Below are 27,840 nucleotides of genomic sequence, written 5' to 3' on the forward strand. Positions count from 1 at the left end.
GAGATCCGTTGGCCAGTTCAGGCCTTGTAAGAATGTGCTCAGCTCAGGCCACTAAAAACATATTTCAAATAAAGGAAGGAAAAAAAAAAAGAGGAGGACTATGTGTCCATGATAATTCACCTTAAATTTGAATTCTGTGAAATGCACATCAACAAAAGCATTTCCTGGCTTTTTCTTCTGAATTTGCTAAGCCACCTGATGACCATGGATAAAGGGGATCCCACAGAGGGAAACGTACTGGAGCTGATTGTTAATTTGGGGGAATGTTGTGAGCCCTTTCTCAACACAGCCATTTTTAAATATTAAATATGTGTACAACAGTATAAATGTACCTAATGCCACTGAACTGTATACTTAAAAATGGCTAAAATGGTAAGTTTTTGTTAAGTATGCATTAACACAATAAAACATTTTTAATCAAGGGGCGCCTGGGTGGTTCAGTCACTTAAGCCTCCAACTTTGGCCCAGGTCATGATCTCACGGTTCATGAGTTTGAGCCCTGAGTCAGGCTCTGTGCTAACAGCTCAGAGCCTGGAGCCTGCTTCGGATTCTTTGTCCCCCCCTCTCTCTCTCTGCCCCTCTTCCACTCGTGCTCACTCTCTCTCTCAAAAATAAACATTTAAAAATGTTTTCTTAATTTTTAATCAAGAAAAAAATATAACCTGGGGCACCTGAGTAGCTCAGTTATGCCTCCAACTCATGGTTTCCGCTCAGGTCATGATCTCAAAATTCATGAGTTTGAGCCCCGTATGGGGTTCCACACTGCTAACTGTGTGGAGCCTAATGAGATTCTCTCTCTCTGCCCCTCCCCCCCAGCACTGTAAATAAATAAATACATACATACATAAACCTAAAAAAAAAAGAAAAATATAACCTTACAATAAATTATATTAAAAAGGAAGAAAGCTCGTCTCTGCCTACATAGTTTACCACATATTACTATTATCTATGCTCTTGACGTTATTTATGCTGTTGGATCTGCATGGTGGGAATAACGTAGAAGCACCTGCCACTGTGCATTTCTTCTTGGCTCAAATTCAGTGACTTCACATCGGGAGTCGTATTAGTCTGCTCGGGCTGCCATGATGAAATGCCACAGACCGGGTGACTTAAATAGCAGGAATTTCTCTCAGTTCTGGAGTGCGGGAAGTCCAAGATCAAGGTTTGGCAGGGTAGGTTGTGTCCTGAGGTCACCGTCTGTAGCTCGTAGGCAGCGCCATCTTGCTATGTGTTCACAAGGCCTTCCCTCAGCAGGTGCGTGTGGAGACAGAGACAGCAGCACTCTGACGTCACTTTCTGTAAGTACACTAGTCCTATAGGATCAGCCCTCCACCCCCATGACTCATTAACCTTGGTCATTTCCTTAGGGGCCCCACCTCTGAATATAGCCCTACTGGTGCTTAGGGCTTCAACATGTGAATTTGGGGGGTCCAGTGGGGATGCAAACATTTGGTCCACACAGAGGTAGCTAACTCCATACTATGGGAGTTCTTGCACCATGGAAACTGGCAAATGCTATGAATCGGGGCTTCTGGAGAGCTGTTTGTGACACAGAGGGGAAGGGCGACAAGGGTCACCTCTGAGAGTATCCTTCCTCCTCCCTCAAGCTGGGAGCACAGCAAGGTCAGGAGTCAGCCGGTGCCTCCCAGTCCGCAGCCCTCTGCTCTCACCTCTGAGAGGCTCTGTTGGCATTTGTCACATTGATCAGGAGCTGGAATGCAGCCAGCGGCCATGAGGAGGAGGCTGACAGGTGAGGAAGTCTCGGTCACATGACAAATGAAACTTGTGAATGTGACAGTGGCAGACTCCACAGAAGGCAGCCCCTGGGTCAGACTGCTGGGCAAATGCCTTCCCTTCCCCGAGCCTCAGTCTTCTCATCTGTAAAGTGGGGATAACAGCTACCTCCCTTAGAGGGTCTGGGGGAGGACAGAATGGGGTAAGACAGAAAACACTGCACACTGACTGGAAAGCTACATGGATCGTCATCACCTGACACCCACCTCTGTGTTCTTTCCATTCACACCAGTCGGCACTGACTGACCCGTGCACTATGCCAGGTGCCAAGGACCCAAAGCTCCATGCCCCGGTCAGTCCTCAAGCATGTCCCTGGGTAGCAGGAAGACAACACAGAAAAGGGAACCCTTGGGTGCTGATGTGGCCCAGAGGACTGTTGACGGTTGTCACTGCATGGGGAAGTGGGGGGAGCAGAGGCACAGACCCAACACCACAGCAGGTATTCAGTGGCAATGTGACCTTAAGTGATGTCCACAACCTTACTCAGGAGCTCAGTTTCCTCTTGTAAAATGAGGACCATAACAGACCCTGCCTACGGGGAGAGTTAACTCCTACTTTAAAATGTAATTTTAGGGGCATCTGGGTGGCTCAGATGGTTAAGCTGCCGATTTCAGCTCAGATCATGATCTCGCGGTTCCTGAGTTCGAGCCCCGCGTCTGGCTCTGTGCTGACAGCTCAGAGCCTGGAGCCTGCTTCAGATTCTTTGTCTCTCTCTCTCTCTGCCCCTCCCCTGCTGGCCCTCTCTCTCCTTCTTTCAAAATAAATAAACATTTAACATATATATATATATATGTGTATGTATATATATTATATATATGCATATATATAATATATATAATAAATATATAATATACATATATTATATATATATAATTTTATTTGGATTTGTTTGAATCAGATATGGTAAGACACAAAGACACAGAAATTACTGTCATGAGGTAAGAATTTATACTCACTGATCCCTAGATCCCAGAGGCATGGAATCTCATGCAGGGCTGCATTGGGAGACACCAAGGTCCGGCAGGAAGCAAAGGAAGTGAAGGGAAAACACGGGCAGGAGCCTTTATCTAGTGTCTGTGGAAAAGACAAGGCAAAGCAGGTTAAGCTGGTTTAAGATTGGCCAGTGGGAATAATTTCATCGGATTCTGCAGATTAGGGGCTGCCCTGGGGAGAATGGGGTAGAGGAATATTGCCCTCCTGGAGCAGAAGAGCCAGATGGAAGAGGTGGTTTGGAGTACGGGCTCTGGACTGGGCTCTGGACTGGTTGGTTTGCATATGAGAGGTGTGCTCCTGGGCAAGTCTTTGCCATCTCTAGGAACTGGCCAGCACTGAGAGGGGCAGTCTCTCCCTGGTCAGTGAGGCTCCACCTGTCAAAGCATCAAGAATACAGCAAATAAGCAAAACACCCAGCACCCAGTAAGTGGGAGATGTCATCCCCACCTGTTTCAGCATTGACTTTGTGGCCTCCCTCTCCTTGCTTCACACGGGTGAGTCTTCCCTTCCCAGCTGGGTCCTAATTCCTGGAGGGCTCACTGCCTGCCTGCCCCCAACCAGGGCAGAAGAAACCCTCTCTGGGCCCTGTCCTCTGGATAGAAAACAGGAGGAAGTAAATAAACACAGTGCTGTTGTCAGCAGTGACACCAGGCAGTTCATGGGGAAGGGTAGAGACCAAGATCTGGCTCCTGGTTTCTCCTCCTTCCCTGTCCTTCAGGGAACCATTGTCATCTTGCTGCCTTACCTCATGCTCACATTCTGTTGCCTTTGTTTCCCCAGACCTTGACAAGCATCCAGATGAATGAAGCACTGATGAATGGCTTTCTCTAGAAGAGCTGTGGGAGGAGAGGGGACATGGCAGAGGTTAATCTCCTGGCTGAGCTGGGAAGAAAAGAAGGGTAATCATATTGGAAAGCGCCAAGCACCCAAGGCACACAGATCTGAGCGTTGTCCAAAGTCCAGGCCGCCCCAGTAGAGGGAACTAGAGTGAGTGAGGTGACCTGTCTGAACCTTAGTTTCTTCCTCTGATGGGTGGGAATAAAATTTCTTCATCTCACAGGATTGCCATGAAAAGTAAAGGTAACAGACAAGGCAGGTCCTGAAAGTCAGTGTCCTTGTCCCGGAGCAGTGGTTCTCAAACTTCAACAGGCTGGACTGGGGCCTGAGACTTCTCATTTTCACAAGTCCCCATGTGCTGCTGCTGCTGCTGCTGGTCAACACAGTGATACCTGTCAGTGGTATGTGTATGTGGTACATGTATATGTATAGGTAGTAGGTATATGTTTCACTTTTTAAGGAGTGACCCAAACAGTTGTACCTCTTTACATTCCCAGTTGCTCCACATCCTTGCCAACAGTATGACTGATCTTTCAATTTTAGCCATTTAACAGATATAGAATGGTATCTCATTATGATTTTCGTTTTTTAACTTAATTTTAATTTTTTAGAAAGAGAGAGGGTGTGCACTAGTGAGCAGTGGAGGGGCAGAGGGGGAGGGAGAGAGAGAGAATCCCAAGCAGGCTCTGCACTCAGGGCAGAGCAAGACCCCATGACCCTGAGATCATAACCTGAGCCAAAATCAAGACATCTAACTGACTGAGCCACTCAGGCGCCCCGAACAGTATTTTCTTTAATGCTTTTGGTGTTGAATTGAGAAATCTGCACCTAAGTCACAGATTTTCTCCTGTTTTTTTTTTTCTTGAGTTACATAATTTTAGGACTTAAATTTAGGCTTATGATTCATTTTGATTTAATTTTTGTATATAATACAAAATATGAGGGGCATCTGGGTGGCTCATTCGGTTGAACGACCGACTTCGGCTCAGGTCATTATCTCACGGTTTGTGAGTTCAAGCCCTGCATCAGGCTCTGTGCTGACAGCTCAGAGCCTGGAGCCTACTTTGGATTCTGTGTCTCCCTCACTCCCTGCCCCTCCCCCACTCATGCTCTGTCTCTGTCTCAGAAATAAGTAAACATTAAAAAAAAATAAAAACAGGGGCGCCTGGGTGGCGCAGTCGGTTAAGCGTCCGACTTCAGCCAGGTCACGATCTTGCGGTCCATGAGTTCGAGCCCCGCGTCAGGCTCTGGGCTGATGGCTCAGAGCCTGGAGCCTGTTTCCGATTCTGTGTCTCCCTCTCTCTCTGCCCCTCCCCCATTCATGCTCTGTCTCTCTCTGTCCCAAAAATAAATAAACGTTGAAAAAAAAATTAAAAAATAAATAAATAAAAACAAAAACAAAATATGAAGTTCATTTTTTTTATATAAATTTCCAGTTGTTCCAGTACCAGTTGTTCAAAAGACTATAATTTCTCCACTGAATTGTCTTTGCATCTTTGTTAGAAATAAATTGACCACATAATCGTGGGTCTCTTTCTGTACTTGTTTCAGTTCCATTGACCTATTTGTCTTGACACTAATATATCTTGACTACAGTAGTTTTACAGTAAGTCTTAAAGTCAGGTAACATAAATCCTCCGTTTTTGTTCTTCAATTTCAGACAACTAGAGATAGCACTTTGAGTATTATGAATTTCTATAGGAATTCTAAGTACTAAGTACTTTGAATTTCTATAGGAATTTTAGAATTGCTTGCCAATTTCTACAAAACAGCCTACTGGGACTATGACTGAGATTGTGTTATATTTACATATTAATTTGGAGAGAACTGACTTCTGAACGGCATTGATACTGTTCATACTTATGTAGGAAATCTCCATTCGTCAATCTTTAATTTATCTCAGTAATGTTTTCTAGTTCTGTTCGGATCTTGCACATATTCTAAGTATTTCATATTTTTTAAAAATTTTTAATGTTTATTTGTTTTTGAGAGACAGAACACAGTGTGAGCAGGGGAGGAACAGAGAGAGAGGGAGACACAGAATCCAAAGCGGGCTCCAGGCTCCAAGCTGTCAGCACAGAGCCCGATACAGGTCCCGAACCCATGAACGGCAAGATCATGACCTGAGCTGAAGTCAAATGCTCAACCAACTGAGCTACCCAGGCGCCCCTAATATTTTTAAAAAATATTTTTTAATGTTTATTTATTTTGAAGAGAAAAATAGAGTGTGGGCCAGGGAGGGGCAGAGAGAGAGGGAGACAAAGAATCTGAAGCAGGTTCTAGGTTCTGAGCTGTCATTTCAGAGCCCAACGCAGGGCTTGAACTCACGAACTGTGAGATCATGACTTGAGCCAAAGTCAGACACCTAACCGAGTGAGCCACCCAGGCACCCCTAAATATTTCATATTTTTGTAGCTATTGTAAGTGATAGTGTTTTCATTTGACTTCCATTTTTTGTCACTAGTATATAGAAAACAATTGATTTCTGTGTTTTGCTCTTGATTCCTGTGAACTTGCTTAAGTCACTTATAGTTCTAGTAGGTTTTTTTGTTGATTCCATTGGATTGGCTACATAAAGCACCAAGTCATCTGTGAATAAAGAGTTTTTATTTCTTCCTTTTCAATCTGGATGCCTTTTGGCTCAATTCTTATACTCACAGAGTTTTAATTTATACAGGAGACTGAGTGATGACACAGAGAGGGTAATGACACTGAAAGGTTTTTATAACTGACATTTCTTGCAGAGAAGGAAAATGCCATGCCATAGAGGGCCACCTGGGGAAACACTAGAGGAGGCAGAAGCAAGACCAAGCGGAAGGCATAGATCACAGCCTTTATTATGTTTTCCCCTGGCAAAACAAGATAAGGAAGAGGAACCAGTTTAGGATTGGCTAGTTTGACTAATTTGAATGGGCCTTGGGTTACAAGTGCTATCTTTAGTTGTCTGGCACCGAGGACAGGGTTGACTCAGGGCAGAGGAAATACTGGATTGGTGTGTGAGAATTAGATAAAAGTAGTGTTTTAGAGTATGGGTCTCAGGGGTTAGTTTGCATATGAAAGGCATGCTAGGAGGCTTTTCCCTAGATCTAAGAATAGGCTAGCCTTGGGAGGGGCCATCTCTTCCCAGTCAGCAAGGCCACAAGTGCCAGAGCATCAAGAATGCAATTAAAAAAAAAAAAAGTCAATACAATTGCCATGTGATGAATGACTGCCAAATACATAAATACAGATTCTCAGAAAACACAGAACAACTTTACCTCTTTGTCTTGCCTTATTGCGTAAGCTAGAACCTCCACCACAATGAATGGAGGTAGTGAGAGCAGACATCTTTGCCTTACTCCTGATCTTGGGGGAAAAGCAGGAGCAGGGTGAGGTGCCATGGAGGGGAAGGGACTGGGACAGTGACAGATGTGGCCAATGAGGAAGGGAGAACAGAAACTTAGGAGAACTTGGAGGAAGATGTAAGCCGTATTCTCAAATTGTGGTCCAAAGCTCATAGCCCTCACTCTGTCCCTGACCCCTCCCCCACTCCTGACCCCTCCCCCACAGCCACCCCCTGGGCTAAAAACCTGCATTTAGGCTCTGCCCATCAGGGAATCACAAAACACCAGGCCCTCCTCCTTCCAGAAGCCCCTCTGTGAGTAGAGCCACAGCTCAATGCTGATTACAGGGCCCTCTCATGCTACCAGGACAAGGGAGGATGAACAAACACAAAGACCACACACCATCTGTGAGCAGAAATCATGTCTCCTAATTTCAAGTCTCATAGGGATCCCACTGGGGCCAGGGGCTTGAACATGGCATGGAATGTGCAGCTTGCATCTAGGGAGATCCTATATGGGAGAGGCAGGTCCTGAGGCACCTGGGCGACAGGTACTCTGCCAAAGTGACCCAGAGCCTGTTGAGTAAACATGGCACGCTGCCCAACAGAAGGGGCTGGGGCACCCCCTAGTGGGGTCCAGCCCCCTCCTTGGGTGACCTGGAAAAGAAGAGACTGTCCAGCCAGGTTCCACAGCCAGGGAGGTAAGGTGGGAATAAAATTCAGGTGTCACCCCTCAGACAGGGCAGGCCACCCTCTAGAGGAACTGCCAAAAAGGCAGTCGGTCCCTTGTCCTCTCTTCTGTCCACCTTTCCAGCTGTCACCATTCACCCAAATGTCTTTCACACCCCAGTGGACTCCATGACATTAAGGCTGCTTCCTGATGGTGCCTCAGTTTCCTGATGGTGAAAATAGAAAAACAACAAATCCACCACCCAATATTGTAGGGCTGAAAATGAGGCAATGGATGTTTAGGGCCTGGCTCAGAGAAGGGGATTCCATTAAAATGCAGAACCTGTCTCCTGGGGCCTGGGAGGAAGTACAAGAAATGCAGACACAGGGACAGGGCAGGGACTGCCTGGAAGGCCCTGGGAGAAGCGTGGGGGAAAATTAGGACTGAGGAAGCAACTGAGAAAGGAAGCTGGTCTTCTTGCTTCGGCCTCCAGAAGATGGGGCCACTTCCTGTGATGAAATCATGTTCTCCAATCCCCACCATCTACTGAGTAAGCCAATGCCAACCTCATTCTGGGGAGGGAGGGAGCTGAGCCTCCTAAAACCAGCACAGAGAGTCACCAATGGTCTCAGCCCCAGTATCTCGTCCCCACCCACCAGCAGTCACAGGCTGGCAGTGCCCTCGATTGGAGACGGTCCAGGGACTGTCCAGAGGGTGACTCATTACTGTTCTGGGCCTTATTTCCCCCCTGCTCAAGGAAGGCTCCCAATTAGCCAGGGCTCTCACAGCTGTGGAGGGAATGACCTAAGGAGCATTATAAAAATACAGCCGCCTGGGGCTTACCCCCCAGAAGGGAGCCAAGGCCCAAGGTTGTGTGGTGCAACTTGGTGGGAGCATCCAGAAGGAGCAGAAGGCTCTGTGGACTCAGTGAGACTGGAGTTTGAGTCCTAGACCTGCCTCAAGGGTCACATGACCTGAGGCAGGGCTTCTCTGAGCCCTTGATCTCCTCATCTGTGGAGTGGAAGACAGAGGGGCCTGCTGATCAAGTCTTGCCTCCTGTGGGTCAAGGCATGGGCTCCAGAAGGCCCACCCTCACCTCTTAACCCCAGGGATGGTGTGAGACTGCACAAAAGGAGCTGACCAGGGGAGGGAAGGAGCCTGGTAGGCCTGGGTCCTGGGCAGGGGAGCCCCTGCTGGGAGGGAGAGCGGCCAGGTGCAAGTTGGGTGTCCTTGGTGCCTGGTGCTGGGGTTGAGGCCATTTGATCACCAGTGGGTCCCTCCTCCTTCCTCTGGGGAGGCATTAGCTGGGCAGAGACTCATGGCTGCCTGTCCTCTGGCTGGAAGAGCCAAACTGGTCCTGCTGCAGCCCCTTCACCTGGACAACAGAAAGAGGCCAGGAGATGCCGAGAGCCAGTGAGAAGGAGAGCTGGAGAGACAGAGACTGACTCCTGAGGAGAGGTGGCCAGGAGCTGAGATGGAAGAGGCCAGGCCACAGATGGCCAAGGTGTGGGGTGGCCATGTGAAGAAAGAACCATGAACCATGGCCATGTGAAGAAAGGCCATGAACTATGGTCCTCCATGTGAAGAAAGAAGTTGGGGGCCTTTCTCACGGCTCTCTGTGCACTGACCACAAGGGAGGCGCTTTTGCAATGTAGAAAAAGAAGAAACCAGATTGATAAAGGAAGTGCTGGGTACTCCGGGGGCCCGCGAGTTTGGGGAAGCTCACCCTCCCTTGCTCTTCCGAAGGAACCTGATCCACGCTTTCCACGTTCCTCTGGACTCCCCGAGGAGGCACCTCTGTAGGGCCTGCCCTCTGGCCTTGACAGAGCTGCTTGGCTTCTCCTCTCCTGGGAGGAGAGTGAGGCAATGGGTCCGTCCCTGCTGCTGTCCCTGCTGCTGCTGCCGGCATCTCTGCAGGCTGGTGAGTGTCCAGGACACCCTGGCTCTGCCCCGAGGGCCAGGAGTCCCCAGGAAGGGCTGTGGCTGGGCAGCTGGAGAAGGGGTCTGCTGGGGTAGCCGGCCAGGCCTCCCAGCTCCAGCGGGCTGGTCCCACGGTGCCAGGTCCTCCCCAACCCTTCACCCTCCTCCCTACCCCAAGCCCGGCAAGGGGGACACCCAGGCCAGAGGGCCAGTCCTGCCATCTGTCACACTTGGTGTGCTCTGTGAGCGAGGGTGCCAGAAGGTCTGGGGTCATCGTCCTCATCTCTCCCAGTGGCTCAAAGTCTCTCCTCTCTCTCCTCCAGGCAGCTCAAAAGAATGCAATCCAAACACTGACTTTGGGGTCAACCAACCAGCGTCTCTCTCAGCCCCCGAGGGTGGTTCCACCTGCATCTCTTTCTCCTACTTCCACTGCTGGGAGTTAGCCAAGGATCCCAGACTGAGTACAGCCGTCAGACGGAGAGACTTCCATGGAGAGGTCATCTACAACAGTACCCAGCGTTTTATCCATAAGGATTACAAGAACCGGATCTCCCTGGACTTGAGAGAGGGTCAGAACTCCGGCACCCTGTGTATACGGAACCTGCGGAAAGAAGATGAGAATAGGTACTTTTGCCGGGTCCAAGTGGAAACGCTAAGAGACGGCAAACAGGTGTGGCAGTCCATCCCAGGGACCAAACTCACCATTACCAACGGTGAGTCCAGCTGCCCGGCAGCCACCACACCCACCCTGCAGGGTGCCCTCATCCCCCAGGCCTGGCCCAGGCCCCAATCTTCCTGCTTACCCCTTCTCTCAAACTCCTCTCCCCACCCCTCTCCCCTCCCCAGGCCTCTGCCAACTTTACTCTTTCTCCTGGATCTCCCCAAACCTGGGCTGCCTTCCTTGCCCATCCCCCTCACTGCCCCCTCCGGAGCCAGTCCCCACCCCGCTCCCCCAGCCTCAGCACCTTCCAGGCTGCCCAGGAATCCTCCCTTCTTGCTTCAAGCTGGGCCTCCAGTCTTGCCTCCCTCCCCTCACTCCACGCTGTCCAGGTGGACTTGACTTCTTCAGGGCGTGGTCTGCCTTCCCTTTGTCCTGTGTCCCTGTGAGTAGCCCCTGCCAGCCCCCAGTCTTGTGTCTCCCCACAGTCGCGGGCTCAACCCAGCACACACAGCAGGTACCCAATCATGACCCAAGACCCCTGGCCCCTGGCCATGCCCCATTACCTCTTTTCCCAGTCCCCCCTGCGTCCTTCTCCTGCTCTGCTCCTCGGAACCTGGCCACGATGCTCCCTGCCCCAGCCCCTTCCCTCCTCTCTTTTCCCACCCCCCTCTTCCCCTGCCTCCATCCTCTTTACCCTCCTTGCCTCCCCCCACCCCTGGTCCCCACCTCTGCCTGCACCGTCCCCATTGTCCACTCAGATCTTGCTCCTCCATCCTGGCCTTTGAGACATGCCATCTACAGCAGAAATATGACGGCTGCCGCTTACCATGCACTGTGTCAGGTTGAACAACTAGGTGTACGTCACCCTGGTTAACAACCTTCCCCGCGACCCCACAGTAACAGTAGGCACTGCTCTTATCTTCTTGTTACAGATAGGGAAACTGAGGCTCAAAGAGCCTAAACGCCTGCCCAAAGCCACACTCATGGCGCAGGCAGGACTTGAACCCCGTTTAACCCCCGAGCCTCCACTCTTAACCTAGTAGCTGGTCAGCTTCACAGCTGACCTGATCCTATTGTTGTCTTCACCTATTTTAACCCAGGAACGGGATGTGTTACAGCAGCAGATCTTCCCATGTTACCCAGCAGGCCTTGGGAACTTGAACCTAGGTTTGTCAGTCTCCAGAACGGTTGGGGAGGGAGCCCTTCCCAGGAGCAGGCACTAGGGGATGCACTGTCTGTAGAATATTATCTGTAGAAAATTCCTTAAAAACTAAAAATCCCATGTCTTCTCTTTATAATCACTTGCACTGACAATTCTAACAACGTATCACTGCTCCTGGGTGGAAGGACACTCTCTGTGCCCCCACCCTTGGTAAACCACTGTCCCATCTGGCCACCGTGCTGGTTTCAGAGCAAATAGAAAGTGGCTCACAACCTGAATTTAGCAAGACAGCGTTGGATTTCTATTTCTGGCACCTCCTCCATATTCCCTTAAATGGCCTTTTTTGAGAGGTTTTCGCTCTCCCCAGACCCCTCTTCCTCCTTTCCTGATCCTCCAACTTTCCTCATTTCTCAGTTCAGTCACATTTACTATGAGTTTTTCATCATTAAATTAATTTTTCAATTAATACAATTAATTGGATATCTATACTCATATTTTTAAAAAATACAGGAAAGTAATAAATGTTTTTTTAATCCAAGTGAGGTGCCACCATGCAAAGACACCACCCTAAAGGAATATTTGCAGCAAATAGAACTGATAAGTTTGTGGCTAGTTTAACAATGTTTTCTATATACAGATGTTTTCCTTTTATAGGCAAATCTCATTGTATTCTCCTTTATAATTTTCTCTTTTATTTCTTAGCCAAAAAATCCCATATCCCCTAGGGGCTGAAAAGATTTTAATTTCTTCTGACTTTTTAAATTATTAATTTATTTTTAATTTTTTAATGTTTATTTATTTTTAAGAGAGAGAGACACAGAGGGAGGGAAGGGCAGAGAGAGAGGGAGGCACAGAATCCAAAGCAGGCTCCAGTCTCTGAGCTGTCAGCACACAGCCTGATGCTGGGCTTGAACTCTGGAACCTTGCAATCATGACCTGAACCAAAGTAGGATGCTTAACCAACTGAGCCACCCAGGTGCCCCTAAGTTATTCTGATTTTTATATGACTTCACAATAAAACACATTAATATAGTGAGAATTTATTTTGATATATGGTATGAGGTGAAGAATTAAACTGATCTTCATACCAAGAAACGAATCAATTGTCCCAACCCCATTTATGGGATAATTTTTCTCTTCTCATTGATTCCTAGGCCGGGCTTTTTGTAGAATAGCATCCTTTCTGGTCTGTCATCTCCATTTCACTGTTCTGTCTTTTCTTATATCACTACCACTCTGTTTTAGTGATTATAACTTGGTCATGTTTCAGTGGCTGACAAGACTATTTCCATCAGAACCACATTACTTTCTCAAAAATTTTATTATTGTTTTGGCCTATTGTTTCACATAAATGTTGGAATAAGTTTGCCCGGTTCTGAGGAAAACACCTATCGGTAGCACTTACATTGGAATTGCATTAAATCTAGAAAGCAATTGATGAAAACAGAAGTCAGTGCAATATACAATCTTCCACCCAGAAATGGTTCCTGTTTTATAGCCCTCAATAACCTTGGGTGTGTTCTTCTAAAGACCATGTCAACATCTCACAAGAGATATTGCTTTCCTTTAAATCTTTTATTTTTTATTATTTTTTTTTCAACGTTTATTTATTTTTTGGGACAGAGAGAGACAGAGCATGAATGGGGGAGGGGCAGAGAGAGAGGGAGACACAGATTCGGAAACAGGCTCCAGGCTCTGAGCCATCAGCCCAGAGCCCGATGCGGGGCTCAAACTCACGGACCGCGAGATCGTGACCTGGCTGAAGTCGGACGCTTAACCGACTGCGCCACCCAGGCGCCCCTAAATCTTTTATTTTTATTATTAATATGCAACATTATTTCTGAATATTCACCTTTTTAAATTTTCACTATAAAATATTGCACAAATTCTGGCCAAGACGGTGGGTTATATGCATGTTTACATCCTCTCCCTACCAAACCCTACTAAAATGACAGCAGAGATAATTTTTTTAAGTTCATTGATTTATTTTGAGAGAGCATGGGAGGGGCAGAAATGGACAGAGAAAATCCCAAGCATGCTGATAGCATGGAGCCCAACACAGGGCTCAATCTCACCAACTATGAAATCATGACCTCAACCAAAATCAAGAGTTGGATGCTTAACCGACTGAGCCACCCAGGTGCCCCCCAAAGAGAATTTTTTAAGACAAAAATCCACAGGGACAAAAAAATATGTGAGCTATGTGGTGAAAAACAATATTTGGGAAGCTGGAAAGACATAGACTAATGTATCTGCTTAGGAGACCAGGGGAGCCAAGCCATAATCTGGCAGTGGGGAGTGCCAAAAGAAAGGCAATTCTTAAACTGCAAAACCCCTCAACGGTTTAGGAAGAGCCACCCCAGAACCCCTGACAGTGGGAGTAAAAGGGGGTTGGAAAGGTGGAGGACTAGGTGATAATGTATTTAAGAACCAGGGAGGGGCGGCTGGTTGGCTCAGTAGGTTAAGCAGTTGATTTCAGCTCAGGTCATGATTTCGCAGTTTGAGAGTTCAAGCTCCAGGTCAGGCTGTGAGTTCGAGCCCCAGGTCATGCTCTGCGCTGTCAGCAACCTACTTCAGATTCTGTGTCTCCCTCTCTCTCTGCACCTCCCCACTCACACTCTGTCTCTCTCTCTCTCTCAAAAATAAATAAACATTTAAAAAGTTTTAAAACAATAAAAAAGAAGCAGGGAAACTTCTACACCCCCTCCCCACCCAGCAGAGACTGGAGATTTGCTTTCTAGAAAGAATGGAGCAGAGGGACTCTGGGGGCAGTACCCTAGGCATACCTGGGGGCAAGAGTTCAGTCTTTAAAACTGGAGACTTGGTGAACTGATGAGATCCTAAATGCCTTACCCCCTTAGATGCCTCCTAGGACTCAGAATAGCCCAGCTGGTATTCCCTACCCTACCATGGCAAGAAATCAGGAGATTTTTCTCTAGGAAATCTATCTGATGGGCTCAGAAAGGATTCAGAAAGCCTAACAGATCCTACAGCCCACTAGCTAACAAGCACTTTCTCCCAGACCACATACACAGCTACCAATCAGCGTGGCAACCAAGCGTGGCAACACACTGGCAACCAAGGCAGCAAGATGGGGTCTTGGCCTGGCATGGAATCCCCCAGTCCTGATGATTGACAACTTGCCTCTGCTGTGCCTGGAATGCCTGAGGCTAGAGACGCCATTTAAAAATATGATTACATTCAGGGGTGCCTGGGTAGCTCATTCAGTTAAGCGTCCAACTTCAGTTCAGGTCATAATCTTGCTGTCCGTGAGTTCAAGTCCTGTGTCAGGCTCTGTGCTGACAGCTCAGAGCCTGGAGCCTGCTTCAGATTCTGTGTCTCCCTCTCTCTCTCTCTCTGCCCCTCCCCCACTCATGCTCTCTGTCTCTCAGAAATAAATAAATGTTAAAAATGATTTTTTTAAAAATATGATTGCATTCAACACTTAAGGAATCCTTCCCCCATGAAATACACAGCAAAACCAATGCAGTGGGGAGAGGGGGGAGGGGGTTCCTGGAAAAAATCAAAATAATGGAGGAAGAATGAAACTCAGATAACTACCGTCCTCAGAAAGTTAAGAGAGTGCAAACCTGTATAACAGAGGGAGCTTTCCAAACAAGGAGCTCTTGAGAATGTAAGATATAACGGCAAATATAGAAAACTCGGTTAAAGAGTTGCAAGAAAAACTTGACGGAAATCTCGCAGAAGGTAGAAAAAGAGTCACGGATTTGGGAACTGGTGGGTTGGATAGTGGCCCCCACAAAGACGTGTTCATATCCCAGTCCCCAAAACTAATGATTATTACCTTCCATGGTAAGGGATACGATTTAGCTAAGACTTCTGAGGTGAAGAAACCTGGGATTAGCTGGATGGGCCCTACATGCAAACAGGAGCCTCCTTCTAAAAGGGAGGTGGAGGGAACCTATCACAGAAGGCAATATGGTCACAGAGCAGAGACTCAGTGGTGCAGTCTCGAGAAACTGGAGGAAGTAGGCAACAGACTCTCCCCCAGAGCCTCCTGAGGTTTTGCGGCCCGTGACACCTTGCTTGCTCACTGACCTCTGGCCTCCAGAACTGCGAGAAACTAAACTTCTGTTTTAAGTCACCCAGTTTGTGGTCATTTCTTCCATTTGCCATAGTAAAGCCATACAGAAACTATAAGATAAGAAAAACTGAGGATTGGCCCAAGAGCTCCAGCCTCTGAATAACAGGAGTTCCAGACACAGAGAAGAGATAAGGCCATGGGAAGAAAATATCCTAGATAACTCTAGAAATGTTCCAGAATAAAGAAGCCCAGAAAAATGGTTACAAATAAAAAGACCTACTTCAGGACACTACAACATGAAATTTCAAAACGTCAGGGATAAAAAGAAAGAAAATCCAACAAATTTCCAAGGAGGAAAGAAACAGGCTGCAGGAGATTCGAGAATCACAATGGCATGGGGCGCCTGGGTGGCGCAGTCGGTTAAGCGTCCGACTTCAGCCAGGTCACGATCCCAAGGTCCAGGAGTTCGAGCCCCGCGTCAGGCTCTGGGCTGATGGCTCAGAGCCTGGAGCCTGTTTCCGATTCTGTGTCTCCCTCTCTCTCTGACCCTCCCCCATTCATGCTCTGTCTCTCTCTGTCCCAAAATAAATAAACGTTGAAAAAAAATTAAAAAAAAAAAAAAAGAATCACAATGGCTTTGGCAGTCTCCATAGTAACAGAGGAAGCTGGAAAACAATGGTTGAATGGCTTGAAATTCTAAGAGAAAATTATCTCATGCATTCGTTCAACAAATATTGACTGAATACCTACTATGTGTCGAGTGCTAATCTGGACACTGGGGAAACAGCAGCAAAAAAAAAAAAAAAAAGAGCAAATCATGTGTACAACAATGCTCTTTGTACATAAGTGTGGATGAGCAAGAAGACTCAAGGGAAAGCCAACAAATTAATTCTGCATGTACAGTGGTGGTGAAAAGAGAAAAGGAGGGAACTGGAGCAGAATCTGAGGGATAAAGGTTGCTAAGGGTGCTACTCTATTCAGACGGAACATCAAAGGCTCTGGGAACATTAGTCAGAGTCCTGGCAGGAAGCAGCCGCTCAAACAGGATGACTGGGGAGAGTTTAGAGTAGGGCACAGGATGGGGAAACCAGTCAGGGATGGGAGACCCCTGAGACCATCCCCAGGACTGAGGAACAGAGTAGGAAGAAGGGGGACCCAGAGATGAGCTGTAGCCTCTGGGGAGATAGAGTCAACATATCTGGGATGGTTAGTTTTGAGTGAGCTTACAGGATGCTCAGAGATCTGATAAGACATTCTTTCTGGATAGTCTGTAATGGTATTTCCAGAAGAGTCTAGCAGTGGGTGGGCATCATCCAAACCCTTGAGAGAACTAAAGGAACAAAAAAGTAGAGGATGGGCAGGGATCTCCACTTCTGCTCTCAGACTTTGGAGCTCTTGGTTCTTGGGACTTTGGAATCTGACTGGTCCCCCTGGTTCTCAGACCCACAGGTCTGGGCCTAGAACTACATCACTAGCTTTCCTGGGCCTTTTGTTTAGAGATAGCAAACTCTGGCTTCTCAGCTATCATAATCACATGAACCAACACCTCAAAACTCCACATCTGTTTCTATATCCCATTGGTTCTGTGTCTCTGAAAACCCTAATATAAGACCTGTCAGGGGGCGCCTGGGTGGCGCAGTCGGTTAAGCGTCCGACTTCAGCCAGGTCACGATCTCGCGGTCCGGGAGTTCAAGCCCCGCATCAGGCTCTGGGCTGATGGCTCAGAGCCTGGAGCCTGTTTCCGATTCTGTGTCTCCCTCTCTCTCTGCCCCTCCCCCGTTCATGCTCTGTCTCTCTCTGTCCCAAAAATAAATAAACGTCGAAAAAAAAAAATTAAAAAATTAAAAAAATTAAAAAAAAAGACCTGTCAGACAGGGAACCAAGGGCTGTGCTATGATCTGCCCTCTTCTCTCCTTCCATCTCTGGATGGTGACTCTGACTGGCTACTGACTAGGAACCAGCTGGTGAGAGAGCCCATGGATTGAGTCCACCAAGACCAGCCCCCAAAGGCACAAAGCAAGTGGAGAGGAGCTGGGGAGTGGATCTAAGAGAAGCCAGCAGAAAAATCCAGCCTAGGCACAAATCTGTAGGAAGTCAGGGAGAGGTCTGGAGAAGAATGTTCCAGTCAAGAGGGATCAGCAAGGGCAGAGGCCATGAGGTGGGACAAGTGTGTGGCTGAATCAGATAAAGAGGCTGATGGTGGCAGCAGGTGAGATCAGAACAGGCAGTGGGGGGGGGTGGGGGGGGGGAGGGCAGCCCAGTGTGGCTTTGAAAGCGAAGAAAAGAACTTTTACTCAGTGTAATGAGTCTAGTGAGGGTTTCCTGCTGTGCTGATGTCCATTGTACAAGTGTCCCTCCAGATGTTGTATGGAGAATAAGACAGTAAAGATGAGCAAGGTCACAAGCAGGGACACCAGTGAGAGGTGATGTGCCTGAAATAGGGTGACAACAAGGGCAGGTGAGATGCTGGTTCTATTTTGAAGACTGAGCAGACAGGATTTGCAGATGATGGGATGTGGGGGGTAAGAAAGAGAAGAAGCAAGGGTGACTCTGAGGCTTTTGGCCTGAGCTTCTTACAGGATGGCATTGCCATTTACTGAGAGGGGGACATGCGGTAGGAACAGGTTTGGGAGGAAATCAAGAGTTCTGTAATTTGAGACATTACAAGATAAACAGAGGTGTAAGTAGGCAGTGAGATACAGGATTCGGGAGAGCCAGGGAAGAGATGACTGGATATGTAAATTTGGGTGGGATCAGTTTGTCGCTGATAGTTGATGCCATGGGACTGGATAAATTATCTGGGAAGTGTGTGTAGATAGAGAGGGGGTCCTAGGACTGAACTGAGAAGGGCCCATGACTGTTAGAGGTTGGGAAAAGGAGGAATCAACAAGCAGCTGCTAGAGAGGCAGGAAAAGAGCCACGAGAGAATGGTGTCCCAAAAGCCAAGTGAAGACCCCATCTCATGAAAAGGACATCGAATGCTGGACTGTCCAGTAAAAAGGAGAAAACAGGGGTGTGAGAGTTCTAAATCCTCGATTTCAATGGTAGGAAGTAAATCAACAATACTTCCAACCATTCAAGCAACAACAGTGTATGCTTGTGATTTAGAAATACAAGGTTAATGCCGAAAGAAACAGCTAAAAGGTTTTAGCACTAAAAGGTGCTAAAACAGTTGACTCTGTAGAGTGGGAAGGGAGTGAGAGGCTTATGCAGGGGCTGCTGTCTTTATATACTATGGAATGTGTGGACTTTTTAACTTACGTGCCTATATAACTTTGATAAACATTAAATTTTGAAAATAGTAAAGGTATTGGTAATACTTATACTGCCTTTTTAAAAATGTTCAAACAATACAGAAGGGAGTCGAATGAAAAGTCTATTCCTCCCTCTGCACTTTATCTCTCCAGCCACTACTTCTTTCTGCGGAAATGTCCTCTCTCGCAGATATAGATACAGATATAGATACAGATATAGATACATAACACAAATAGAATCTAACCATATTACCATTCTGCTCTACAACTTATTTTTATTCCACTATCTTTCCAGTTCAGTACATGTACAGTTATGCTTTTTTTTTTTTTTTTTTTTTTTTTAAAGGCTGCAGGGAGGTGCAAGAGTGGCTCAGTCAGTTAAGTGTCTGGCTCTTGATTTCGGCTCAGGTCATGATCTCATGGTTTGATTCCTGGGTTCAGGCCCCACATTGGGGTCGCTGCTATCAGCTCAGAGCCCGCTTCAGATACTCTGTCCCCTTCTCCCTGCACTCCCTGCTTGCATTCTCACCCAAAAATGAACAAACACACACACACACACACACACACACACACACACACACACACACAAAGGCCACAGAGTGTCTCCATGCCATAATGTATCACAATGTATCTACTTACTCAGTGTCCTATTTAAAGATGTTTAGTGGGAATGCAAGCTGGTGCAGCCACTCTGGAAAACAGTATGGAGGTTCCTCAAAAAACTAAAAATAGAACTACCCTAGGACCCAGCAATTGCACTACTAGGCATTTATCCACTGGATATAGGTGTGCTGTTTCGGAGGGACACATGCACCCCCATGTTTATAGCAGCACTATCAACAATAGCCAAAGTATGGAAAGAGCCCAAATGTCCATCTATGGATGAATGGATAAAGAAAATGTGGTCTATATATACAATGGAGTATTACTTGTCAATCAAAAAGAATGAAATCTTGCCATCTGCAACTACGTGGATGGAACTGGAGGGCATTATGCTAAGTGAAATTAGTCAGAGAAAGACAAAAATCATATGACTTCACTCATATGAGGACTTTAAGAGACAAAACAGGTGAACATAAGGGAAGGGAAATAAAAATAATATAAAAACAGGGAGGGGGACAAAACAGAAGAGACTCATAAATATGGAGAACAAACTGAGGGTTACCGGACGGGTTGTGGGAGGGGGGATGGGCTAAATGGGTAAGGGCCACTAAGGAATCTACTCCTGAAATCGTTGCACTATATGCTAACTAATTTGGATGTAAATTTTTAAAAATAAAAAATAAAACAAGTAAAAAAATAAATAAATAAAGATGTTTAGCTTGTTGGGGCATCACAAAGCTGCAAGGAACACCCCTAAATACAGGCCTTTGAACACTTGCCCAGCATTTCCACAGGATAAATTTCTAGCATTGAAAGCACTGGGCCAAAGGGCACACCTGGGTATGTTACACTTTACAAATGCACTCCCAAAGGTTGTACCTACCTATCCTTCCACTGCTCAATTACTGGGTATTTTCCTCCACTCAGATCGGTAAAAATCCCAGCCTTTTGTTGTTTTAACCTGCATTAAAAAATATAGATAGATAGATAGATAGATAGATAAATTAGCATCAGGGTTATGTTATCATTTTATGAAATGAATTAGAATTGCCTCTTTCCCATATTTCCCTGTGTTCTAGAATCCATCTGGGAATTATTTGTTCTTTAAATTTTCACAAGAATTTACCCATAGGGGCAGCTGGGTGGCTCAGTTGGTTAAGCATCTGACTTCAGCTCAGGTCATGATCTCATGGTTCGAGAGTTCAAGCCCCACATCAGGCTCTGTGCTGACAGCTGGGAGCCTGGAGCCTGCTTCGGATTCTGTGCCTCCCTCTCTCTCTGCCCTACCCCTGCTCACAGTCCTGTCTGTCTGTCTGTCTCTCTCAAAAATAAACATTAAAAAAAATTAAAAAGAAAATTTACCCATAAAGCCTCCTGAGCTTGGAATCTTTATGATAGGTAGTTTTTAATAGGGCTCTCATTTCCTTTTTTGTTTTTTTTTTTTAAGTTTATTTACTTTGTTTAATAATCTTTACCCCCAGTGTGGAGCTCAAACTCATGACCTAGAGACCAAGAGTCACCTGCTCTTCTGATTGAGCCAGGCCAGTGCCCCAAGAGTCCTCCTTCTTTGTTTACCTATCAGTGAAAGTGTCTTACTTCTTAACTCCATTTTCAGAAATTTTTGTTTGTTTCAGAAAATCATCCAATTCAGAGTTTTTTTTAAGTTTATCAACCTATAATGAGCATACACTCACAAATGATTTCAACAAACTCTTGTTAGGTTTGCCAGAGTCTTGTCTGTTTTATTTCTTTCTTGTTTTTTGTTGTTTGTTTTTCCCCTAAATAACCACTCCCTGCACTTATTATTCTCTCTGTTGTCCTGTTTCCTAATAAATTTATTCCTACGTAGGTTTCATTAATTTTTTCCTCTGAGTTTTCTTAGGGCTGGCTTCTTTCTGGTTTTGGTACTTTTTCTAAGGAATTGACTATTCCATTCATTTTTTTAATTTCTTCTTGGAGTTCCTCCCCACCCTTAATATTCCCCAAACTAGGGAATGAGATGTAACAGTTTCATCCAAATACCTCAAGCCTCCAGAGGAGAATCTGCTAAATTCTCGTGTCTTCTCAGCTGCCCAGGCGACCACCAAGGGCACCACCACCGCAGCCACCATCACAGTTGACCTCAATGTCGTAGAGGACAATGGGAGCTCAGCATCTTCACCCCTGAGTGTAGGAGCTGCAGTCGGGGTGGCACTGGCTGGTGTTGTGCTCATAATAGCAGTTTTGGGACTGATTGTCTTCCTCAGGTGGAAGAGAAGCAAAGGTAAGTGGTTCTGGGCTACGCCTCCAACTTGTCCCCAAGTTTCCCAACTGAATGTTTCCCAGAACCCCAGGTCATCCTGCATTTAAAAATGCAGATCCCTGCTGGCCTTGAGGTCTGGGCTTGGGAATCTGCATTTTTAAAGATCTCAACAAGTGGTGTCTATGTGTGATCCAGTTTGAGAACCATTGCTCCAGACCAGTCCTGCCCCACAAATCTGATCATTTTCTAGTTTTTGTCTCTTGACTTAATCATTTATCATCAATCTTCATCTTTTGGTTTTTTTTTTAATTTTTTTTTTAACGTTTATTTATTTTTGAGACAGAGAGAGACAGAGCACGAACGGGGGAGGGGCAGAGAGAGAGGGAGACACAGAATCGGAAGCAGGCTCCAGGCTCTGAGCCATCAGCCCAGAGCCCGACACGGGGCTCGAACCCATGGACCGCAAGATCGTGACGTGAGCCGAAGTCGGACGCTCAATGGACTGAGCCACCCAGGCACCCCTAATCTTCATCTTTTGATTCACAGGGAGGGGAGGGTCAGCTCTTGGAAGAGTAAGGAGAGAGCAGAAGGGAAAGGAAGTTGGCTCAGCTCAGCAAGCATTGGTTGAGGGCTTATCTTCCAGGGTCTGGCTTATAATTGGAGATACAAGTGTAAATAAAGTGTGGGTCCTGCTTTCAAGGAACCCAGTGGCAGAGGGAGAGGAAAGGAGGTGACTGCCTCATTTGGAAAGAGCTGTGGTAGTCTGGGACAGAGGAGGGGAATCATGGAGAACTTCCCATAGGAAGTGACACTACAGAAAGTCTCAAAGAGTATAGGAGAATTAGCCAGGCAAGTGGTGAGGGTGGTGAAGATGTCACTGTCCCTGCAGGTACAGGAAAGCAGTGGGAGAACTCTAAGCAGCTCCATGCAGTGGAGGAGGCTAGAGATGGGAGAAGAGAACCTCGTAAATCACACCCAAGAGCCTCTGCTCCTAGAGGCAACATGAAGCAGTTCTCCATCCAGATACATCCGGGATGGAGGCGCCAGAGGTGGGCCAGGCCAATCTAAGGCAGTAGCAGTGTAGGTGGAGGGATAGAGCCAGACTCTGGAAGAGTTCAAGAGAGAAAATCAGTAGGATTTGGTGGTCAGGCTGGTGCAGGGGCAAGGGAGTGGGAAGAACTTGGATGAAACCACCAAACAAATTAGAGAATACAAGAGGTCAAAGACCATGTTTGGGGGCGGAGGGTGGGTGGGGGGTGGGGAATAATGCTTCTTTAGCTTGAGACATGTTAGACATACCTGTGTGGCATCTGAGCCTAGAGGTTCATCAGAAATTTGGATGTATGCATTTATAGCTAAAAGAGAGGACAGGGCTAGAGGCATTAATTATTTACACCCCAACACCCTCCAATACTAATTTGAAATTCCTCTAGAGAAAGATTTCAGTGAGAGGAGATTAGCCCTATCAGATATTAAAGCACAGAGGTGAGCAGCATAGAATCTAGACTGCCTGCACTCAAATCCTGGCTGGGGAAACTCTGGTGCAGTGGTTGTATTAATCTGTGCCTCAACTTACTCATCGGTAAAATGAGAATAATAATAGTACTCACCCTGGGGGTTGTCATGACAATTAAATGTAATTCATTGAGAACAGATTCTGGCACAGAATAAGGACTATGTGAGCACTAGCACCTGTAATTATTAAGCTGCAATAACTAAAATGATTCGATGCTGTCATATTCATACACAGATAAACCAATGTATTAAAAGAGAAAAGCCCGAATATAGGCAGGATAAAACAGGTCAAAATATATTCAGGAATTTAGTAGGTTAAAATCTGGCATTTCTAATCAATGGGGAAAGATGAGTAATTCAATACATGGTGAGGGAACAATTGAGCAGCCATCTGAGAAAATAATATTATCTCATAATTTGCACCAAAATAAATTCCATGGAGATCAATCAAAGAGTTAAATGTGGGGGGAAGAACCCTAGCACCAGAAGAAAGCATGTGAGACTATTTTATAACCATGGAGTGTTGATGATCTCCCTATATATGACATAAACATAAAAGCCATGAATAAAAACATTGATAAACTCAAAGGTATAGGAATTGTTTTTAATTCTGCAGAGGAAAAATCACAGTGGTTGTCTCTAGAGTGAGGATGCGGGTTAGAGATGAAGAAAAATGTGACATAGTCATTGAGGAAATGGAAGACAGTATTTAAGAATTCAACTCAGATGAGAAGCCATAAACTGTGTAAAAGCATCGCCACATGTTTTTCCTCATGCAGGTTAGAAGCCTCTGGGACTTGTTCATTAGGAGTTATGTTCACCTGCTGGCACCAGAGACCAAAAGTAACAGGGCTTAAATAAGACTGAGTTTATTGTTTTCCCTCATATAAAAGGATGAGGAAACAGATAGCAGAGGCCATTGTCCTTAGGCACTCAGACTTCTATTTTCCTGCTCACTGTCCTGGCCACTGGCTTTTATCCTGAAGGTTGCCTCATGATCCAAGATGGCTGCTCAGACTCCAGCCATTATTTTTGAATCCAGACAGGAAACAGGAGGAAGGAAGGGAAAAAAGACTATGCCACAGCTGTCTGTCCTCCTTTTAAAGAGGCTTCCTGAAAATCTTACCTCCAACTTCCCTTTGAATCTTACTGGCTAGGATGTACTCCTGTGTCCCACATCTATCAGTAGGGCAGCATACTGCCACCCCAAATAAAATCAAGGTTCTGTAACTAAGTAAGAAGAAATGAATGGTGGGGCACCTGGTTGGCTCAGTCACTAGAGCATGTGACTCTTGATCTCGGGGTTGTGAGTTTGAGCCCCACGTTGGGTATAGAGATTACTTAAAAATAAAATCTTTTTTAAAAAGTAAGAAATGAATGGATATCAGGTAAGCAAATAGCATTCTCTGCCATCAGCCACATCCAGAATTAGAGCTGTGTCAGCTAAGTGTGGCATAAGGATAGGGGAACACAGGCAGTCAAGGAGCTAGTGAAAGGGCAGGAGTAGAGAGTAGAGGATCATCAGGGAGTTTGGACAGCCCAAAAGAAAGTGGATTATCAGAGGGTCAAAACAAAGATATACCAAACAGGCTGATGGTAAAAGAGAACTGGAAGGAAAGAAAGTTGTAGTATAAAAATGATGCTGGCATTTAATATTTCAGAGTTCTCAATCCCAGGGATAAAAAGGAGTCCAGGGTATGGCTGAGTGGAGTGGAGGTCACTAGAGTTGGGGGGACATAGGAGTCCCCTGTGTTCAGAGGGCTGTCCCTGTCGATGATGGGACCTCCCAGGATAGTGTTGGGTGGTGGAGGGGATGTCTGTGAACCAGGGGCTGATCCTTGGGAAATGCTGTAGACAGACTCAGAAGGACAGGAGGGGAGATGGTGGCAGGGGGACAGCAGAGGTTTCAGTGGCAGAGGGTGGAGAGAAACTGGCTGCAGCGTAGACACAGATTCCAGCCATGAGGTTCAGGAGAGGGGAGAGAAACATGGAAAGCCAGTGTATCAGGGCATGAGAGAGCTGTGAGTCTATGATAAAGGTCAAAGGAGGGGGAGGAGGAGGTGGGTGGGCCAGGGCTCAGCAGTGGAAGGAGCAGGTGGAGGGATGGGTGAGGAATTCAAGGAAGGGGAAAGGAAGCAAAGGGAAGGGCTGAGAGAGAGAGAGAGAGAGAGAGAGAGAGAGAGCAGGCAAGAGCGATTCTCTTGATTTAGTGTTGAGGACAACCACGGAACAGGGTTGGGCAGCCTCAGAGTGCCAGCAGGTGCCACTCAAGAGTCCCAGGTGTGTCCAACAGAGCTGTTCCGCTGCCCTGACCTCTCTAGGGGTGGTCTCAGAGCACAAGAGCAGGAAGGCAGGGAGGAGAGATGCCTTCTGTGGATGGCACCCTGACATGCTGCTGTTCCCCTACAGGTCTGCAGACTAAAGCCAGAACCGTAGCCGGGTGAGTGCTTGTCCTGTTTGGGAAACAGGAAGGTCCTTATGGGGACAGCAGCTCTCCTCCTCACCTTCCAGTGGGCACCTCTTTTCTCAGAGCCACTTCCCTCCTCAGCTTCTAGACTCACCTCTCTCTCCTCCACCACCAGGCCTTCTCCCTCTTTCCCTCCCTCCAGAGCTCTCTTCTTCATCCTCCCCTTTCCTCCAGCCCATCTTCCCTATTCTATTCTTTCTTTCTCTCAGCCCCTTCCCTCCCCTCTCTCCCTTCCCACCTAGGCACCGGCCAGAAGACCATCACCACACTTCTGATGGCTCTTCCAACAAAGCCGCTTCTCCGGGATGATCTATCTTCAAGGGAGTCTCAGGACCTCTACTGGCTACACGGCAAACTGCCTCTCAATCTTCTCCCAGGCCTCCTGAGAGCCTCAAACCTTGGCTCACCTGAGTGTCAGGGGGTTGCAGAGCTCCCACAGAGGTTTGAACCCACTTCTGCCCAGCCTCTAATGCACTTCCCGCCCTCTCCTTCGCACACAGGGAATCGGTCCAAAACACTGAGGAGAAGTATGAGAACATCGGGATTACAGGTAAATTCTTACTGTGACACTCCCCTCTCTCCACCTTGGTTCGCCCTTCCTCACACACCCCCTGCCCACACACCTGCCTCAGCATTCTCCTCTTTCCCTGTCCCACCCATCCCTCTGGCCTGACCCTGGTCTTGACCTAGCAGATGATCTCACTCCCCAAGTCCCCCGCGCATCTCTCTGCCCTGGCTGACATGCCACCTGACCCCAGCACACCTTGAATTTTTCTAGGACAAAAAACAGAGCCCAAGCTGGACCCCAAGGTAAGCAGCCCAGACTAGAGCCTAAAGGAATTAAAAAGAAGTTTGGAGAAGGTGGGGTAGATGGAATAGAGGAACTGTGGTGTTGGTGGGGCACTCAGTTACGGGGTTACTGCTCTAAGTTGGGGACAGCTCCCCTTCCACTCACGCCCTTCTTCTTCATTCTCACCAGGGTGAAGCCCAGGATGACAGTGGCATCCTCTATGCCTCCCTCACCCTCTCCAGCTCATCACCGGCAGCCCCCCCCTGCACCCCTTCCAAGGAGAGCCTGCAGGAGACCCTGTATTCTATCGTAAAGGCCCAGTGAGCGGGACTGAATGGGGACTCCCTGAGACTAAGCTGCACAGAAGGTCACAGCTTCTAGTAATAACCCTGGCCAGACACAGACAAAAGCCAGTGGGTGTGGAAGGCCACCAAGGACCAGAGAGAAACAGAGCCATCTGCTTCCATTCCCTCTTCAACTTCCCAGCCCTTGCCCACAAAAATAAAAGTACTAGTAGAATTTGCCTTAAGGCACCTAAGGAGAAACTGATGGCATCTTCTGTCTTTTCCTTCTCGCCAAAAATGAGCTGTAAAAGTAGTTCACACCCAAGATCCCTCCTCCAGGGCTGGTGTTCAGTGACTGCCTTCAGGCCAGGTGGGGGACACCAAACACTGGCAGCCAGCCCAGAGCCCAGACTCTGCCCCCTTATCTAACCATTCTACTTCTGCTACCATAACATGTACCGCGTTAAGTGCATCACTCATGTAAGCATCGCCAGCAACCTTATACAGTCCTGGATGCACTCACCGGAGGCGTGAAGAGAAGACCCAGAATGGTTAGTGCTTTTCTCAAGGCCACACACCTAGTAAGTGGCTGAGTCAGGTCTGAACCCAGACCTGCCCTTCTCGACGGCCTCCTCCCAGGACTTGGGTCTCACTGCCTTCCCAGATCCCTATACTGTGCCGGCCTCCCACCAGAAACAGGGACATGCCACAGGGACCGGGGTGGAGGGGGCGAGGAGAGAAGCCAAGGGAAGCATGTGGTTAGAGACGAATGGAACCACTTAAGCCAGTAACCTGTTTTATTAACACATAAACTGCAGAGCCGTGACTTTAGCCAATTGGCCTGTAGCCGAGGAACAAACCCCACACTTGGTAGCTTCTCAGGGACCCTCTGAGGGGCTCTCTCTGCTGCTCCTGTGGAAGCGGGTGAGGCAGGAGCACACAGCTATTCCTCAAAGAAGGTCGTGGTGAACTCCCCAGGGTCATCTCCACACTGTGGCTCCTCCAGCTGCTCCGGCTCTTCTCCAACATCTTCCAGGAGTTGCTCCAGGTCCAGGTCACTGGAGGCTTCATCGTCATGGAGGACACCTCCAGCCTCCTGAGGACACTTGGAGCTTTCTTTCCCCACCATGGGACAAGCCCCAAGATGAGCTGGTGGGGTCAGGCCCTTTGGCTCCATCCTAGCTTCTTTGTCCTCAGGGAAGTTGGTTCCTGCAGCTTTGCTCTGGGGAGCTTTAAATTTTTTCTTAGGGCCTGGATGAAAAAGTGATAAAACTGAGAGCC

The 27,840-nt window shown here is 47.2% G+C and overlaps 2 protein-coding genes across 3 annotated transcripts in view; one reads left to right on the plus strand and one right to left on the minus strand.

Moving 5' to 3' along the window:
* The first annotated feature begins 8,390 nt into the window (after window positions 1–8,390).
* Window positions 8,391–26,718, plus strand: PILRA (paired immunoglobin like type 2 receptor alpha). The gene is made up of 7 exons (XM_043561302.1): window positions 8,391–9,537; window positions 9,860–10,249; window positions 21,330–21,524; window positions 25,428–25,458; window positions 25,986–26,035; window positions 26,264–26,295; window positions 26,465–26,718. The coding sequence occupies exons 1-7, from the start codon at window positions 9,483–9,485 to the stop codon at window positions 26,597–26,599; spliced, it is 888 nt and encodes a 295-aa protein (XP_043417237.1). The 5' UTR covers window positions 8,391–9,482; the 3' UTR covers window positions 26,600–26,718.
* A 620-nt stretch (window positions 26,719–27,338) lies between these two features.
* ZCWPW1 (zinc finger CW-type and PWWP domain containing 1) overlaps window positions 27,339–27,840 on the minus strand; it is a 33,973-nt gene continuing 33,471 nt past the window's right edge. The window contains exon 18 of one of the 2 annotated variants that reach the window (XM_043561298.1): window positions 27,339–27,810. In XM_043561298.1, coding sequence (XP_043417233.1) covers window positions 27,503–27,810 — 308 coding nt within the window. In that variant the 3' untranslated portion in view covers window positions 27,339–27,502. Of the gene's footprint in view, window positions 27,832–27,840 lie in introns of both variants that reach the window. The other variant, XM_043561297.1, reaches the window with a different exon arrangement.

This window comes from Prionailurus bengalensis, chromosome E3 (genome assembly GCF_016509475.1).
Source record: "Prionailurus bengalensis isolate Pbe53 chromosome E3, Fcat_Pben_1.1_paternal_pri, whole genome shotgun sequence".
Classification (NCBI taxonomy): domain Eukaryota; kingdom Metazoa; phylum Chordata; class Mammalia; order Carnivora; family Felidae; genus Prionailurus; species Prionailurus bengalensis.

What these genes read in the sequence shown, in the direction of transcription:
- PILRA (XM_043561302.1), top strand. Translation starts at nt 9,483, where the DNA reads ATGGGTCCGTCCCTGCTGCTGTCCCTGCTGCTGCTGCCGGCATCTCTG. An exon ending in CAAACTCACCATTACCAACG is followed by an intron (nt 10,250 to 21,329) that starts GTGAGTCCAGCT and finishes GTGTCTTCTCAG; the next exon opens with CTGCCCAGGCGACCACCAAG. An exon ending in AGCCCAAGCTGGACCCCAAG is followed by an intron (nt 26,296 to 26,464) that starts GTAAGCAGCCCA and finishes CATTCTCACCAG; the next exon opens with GGTGAAGCCCAGGATGACAG.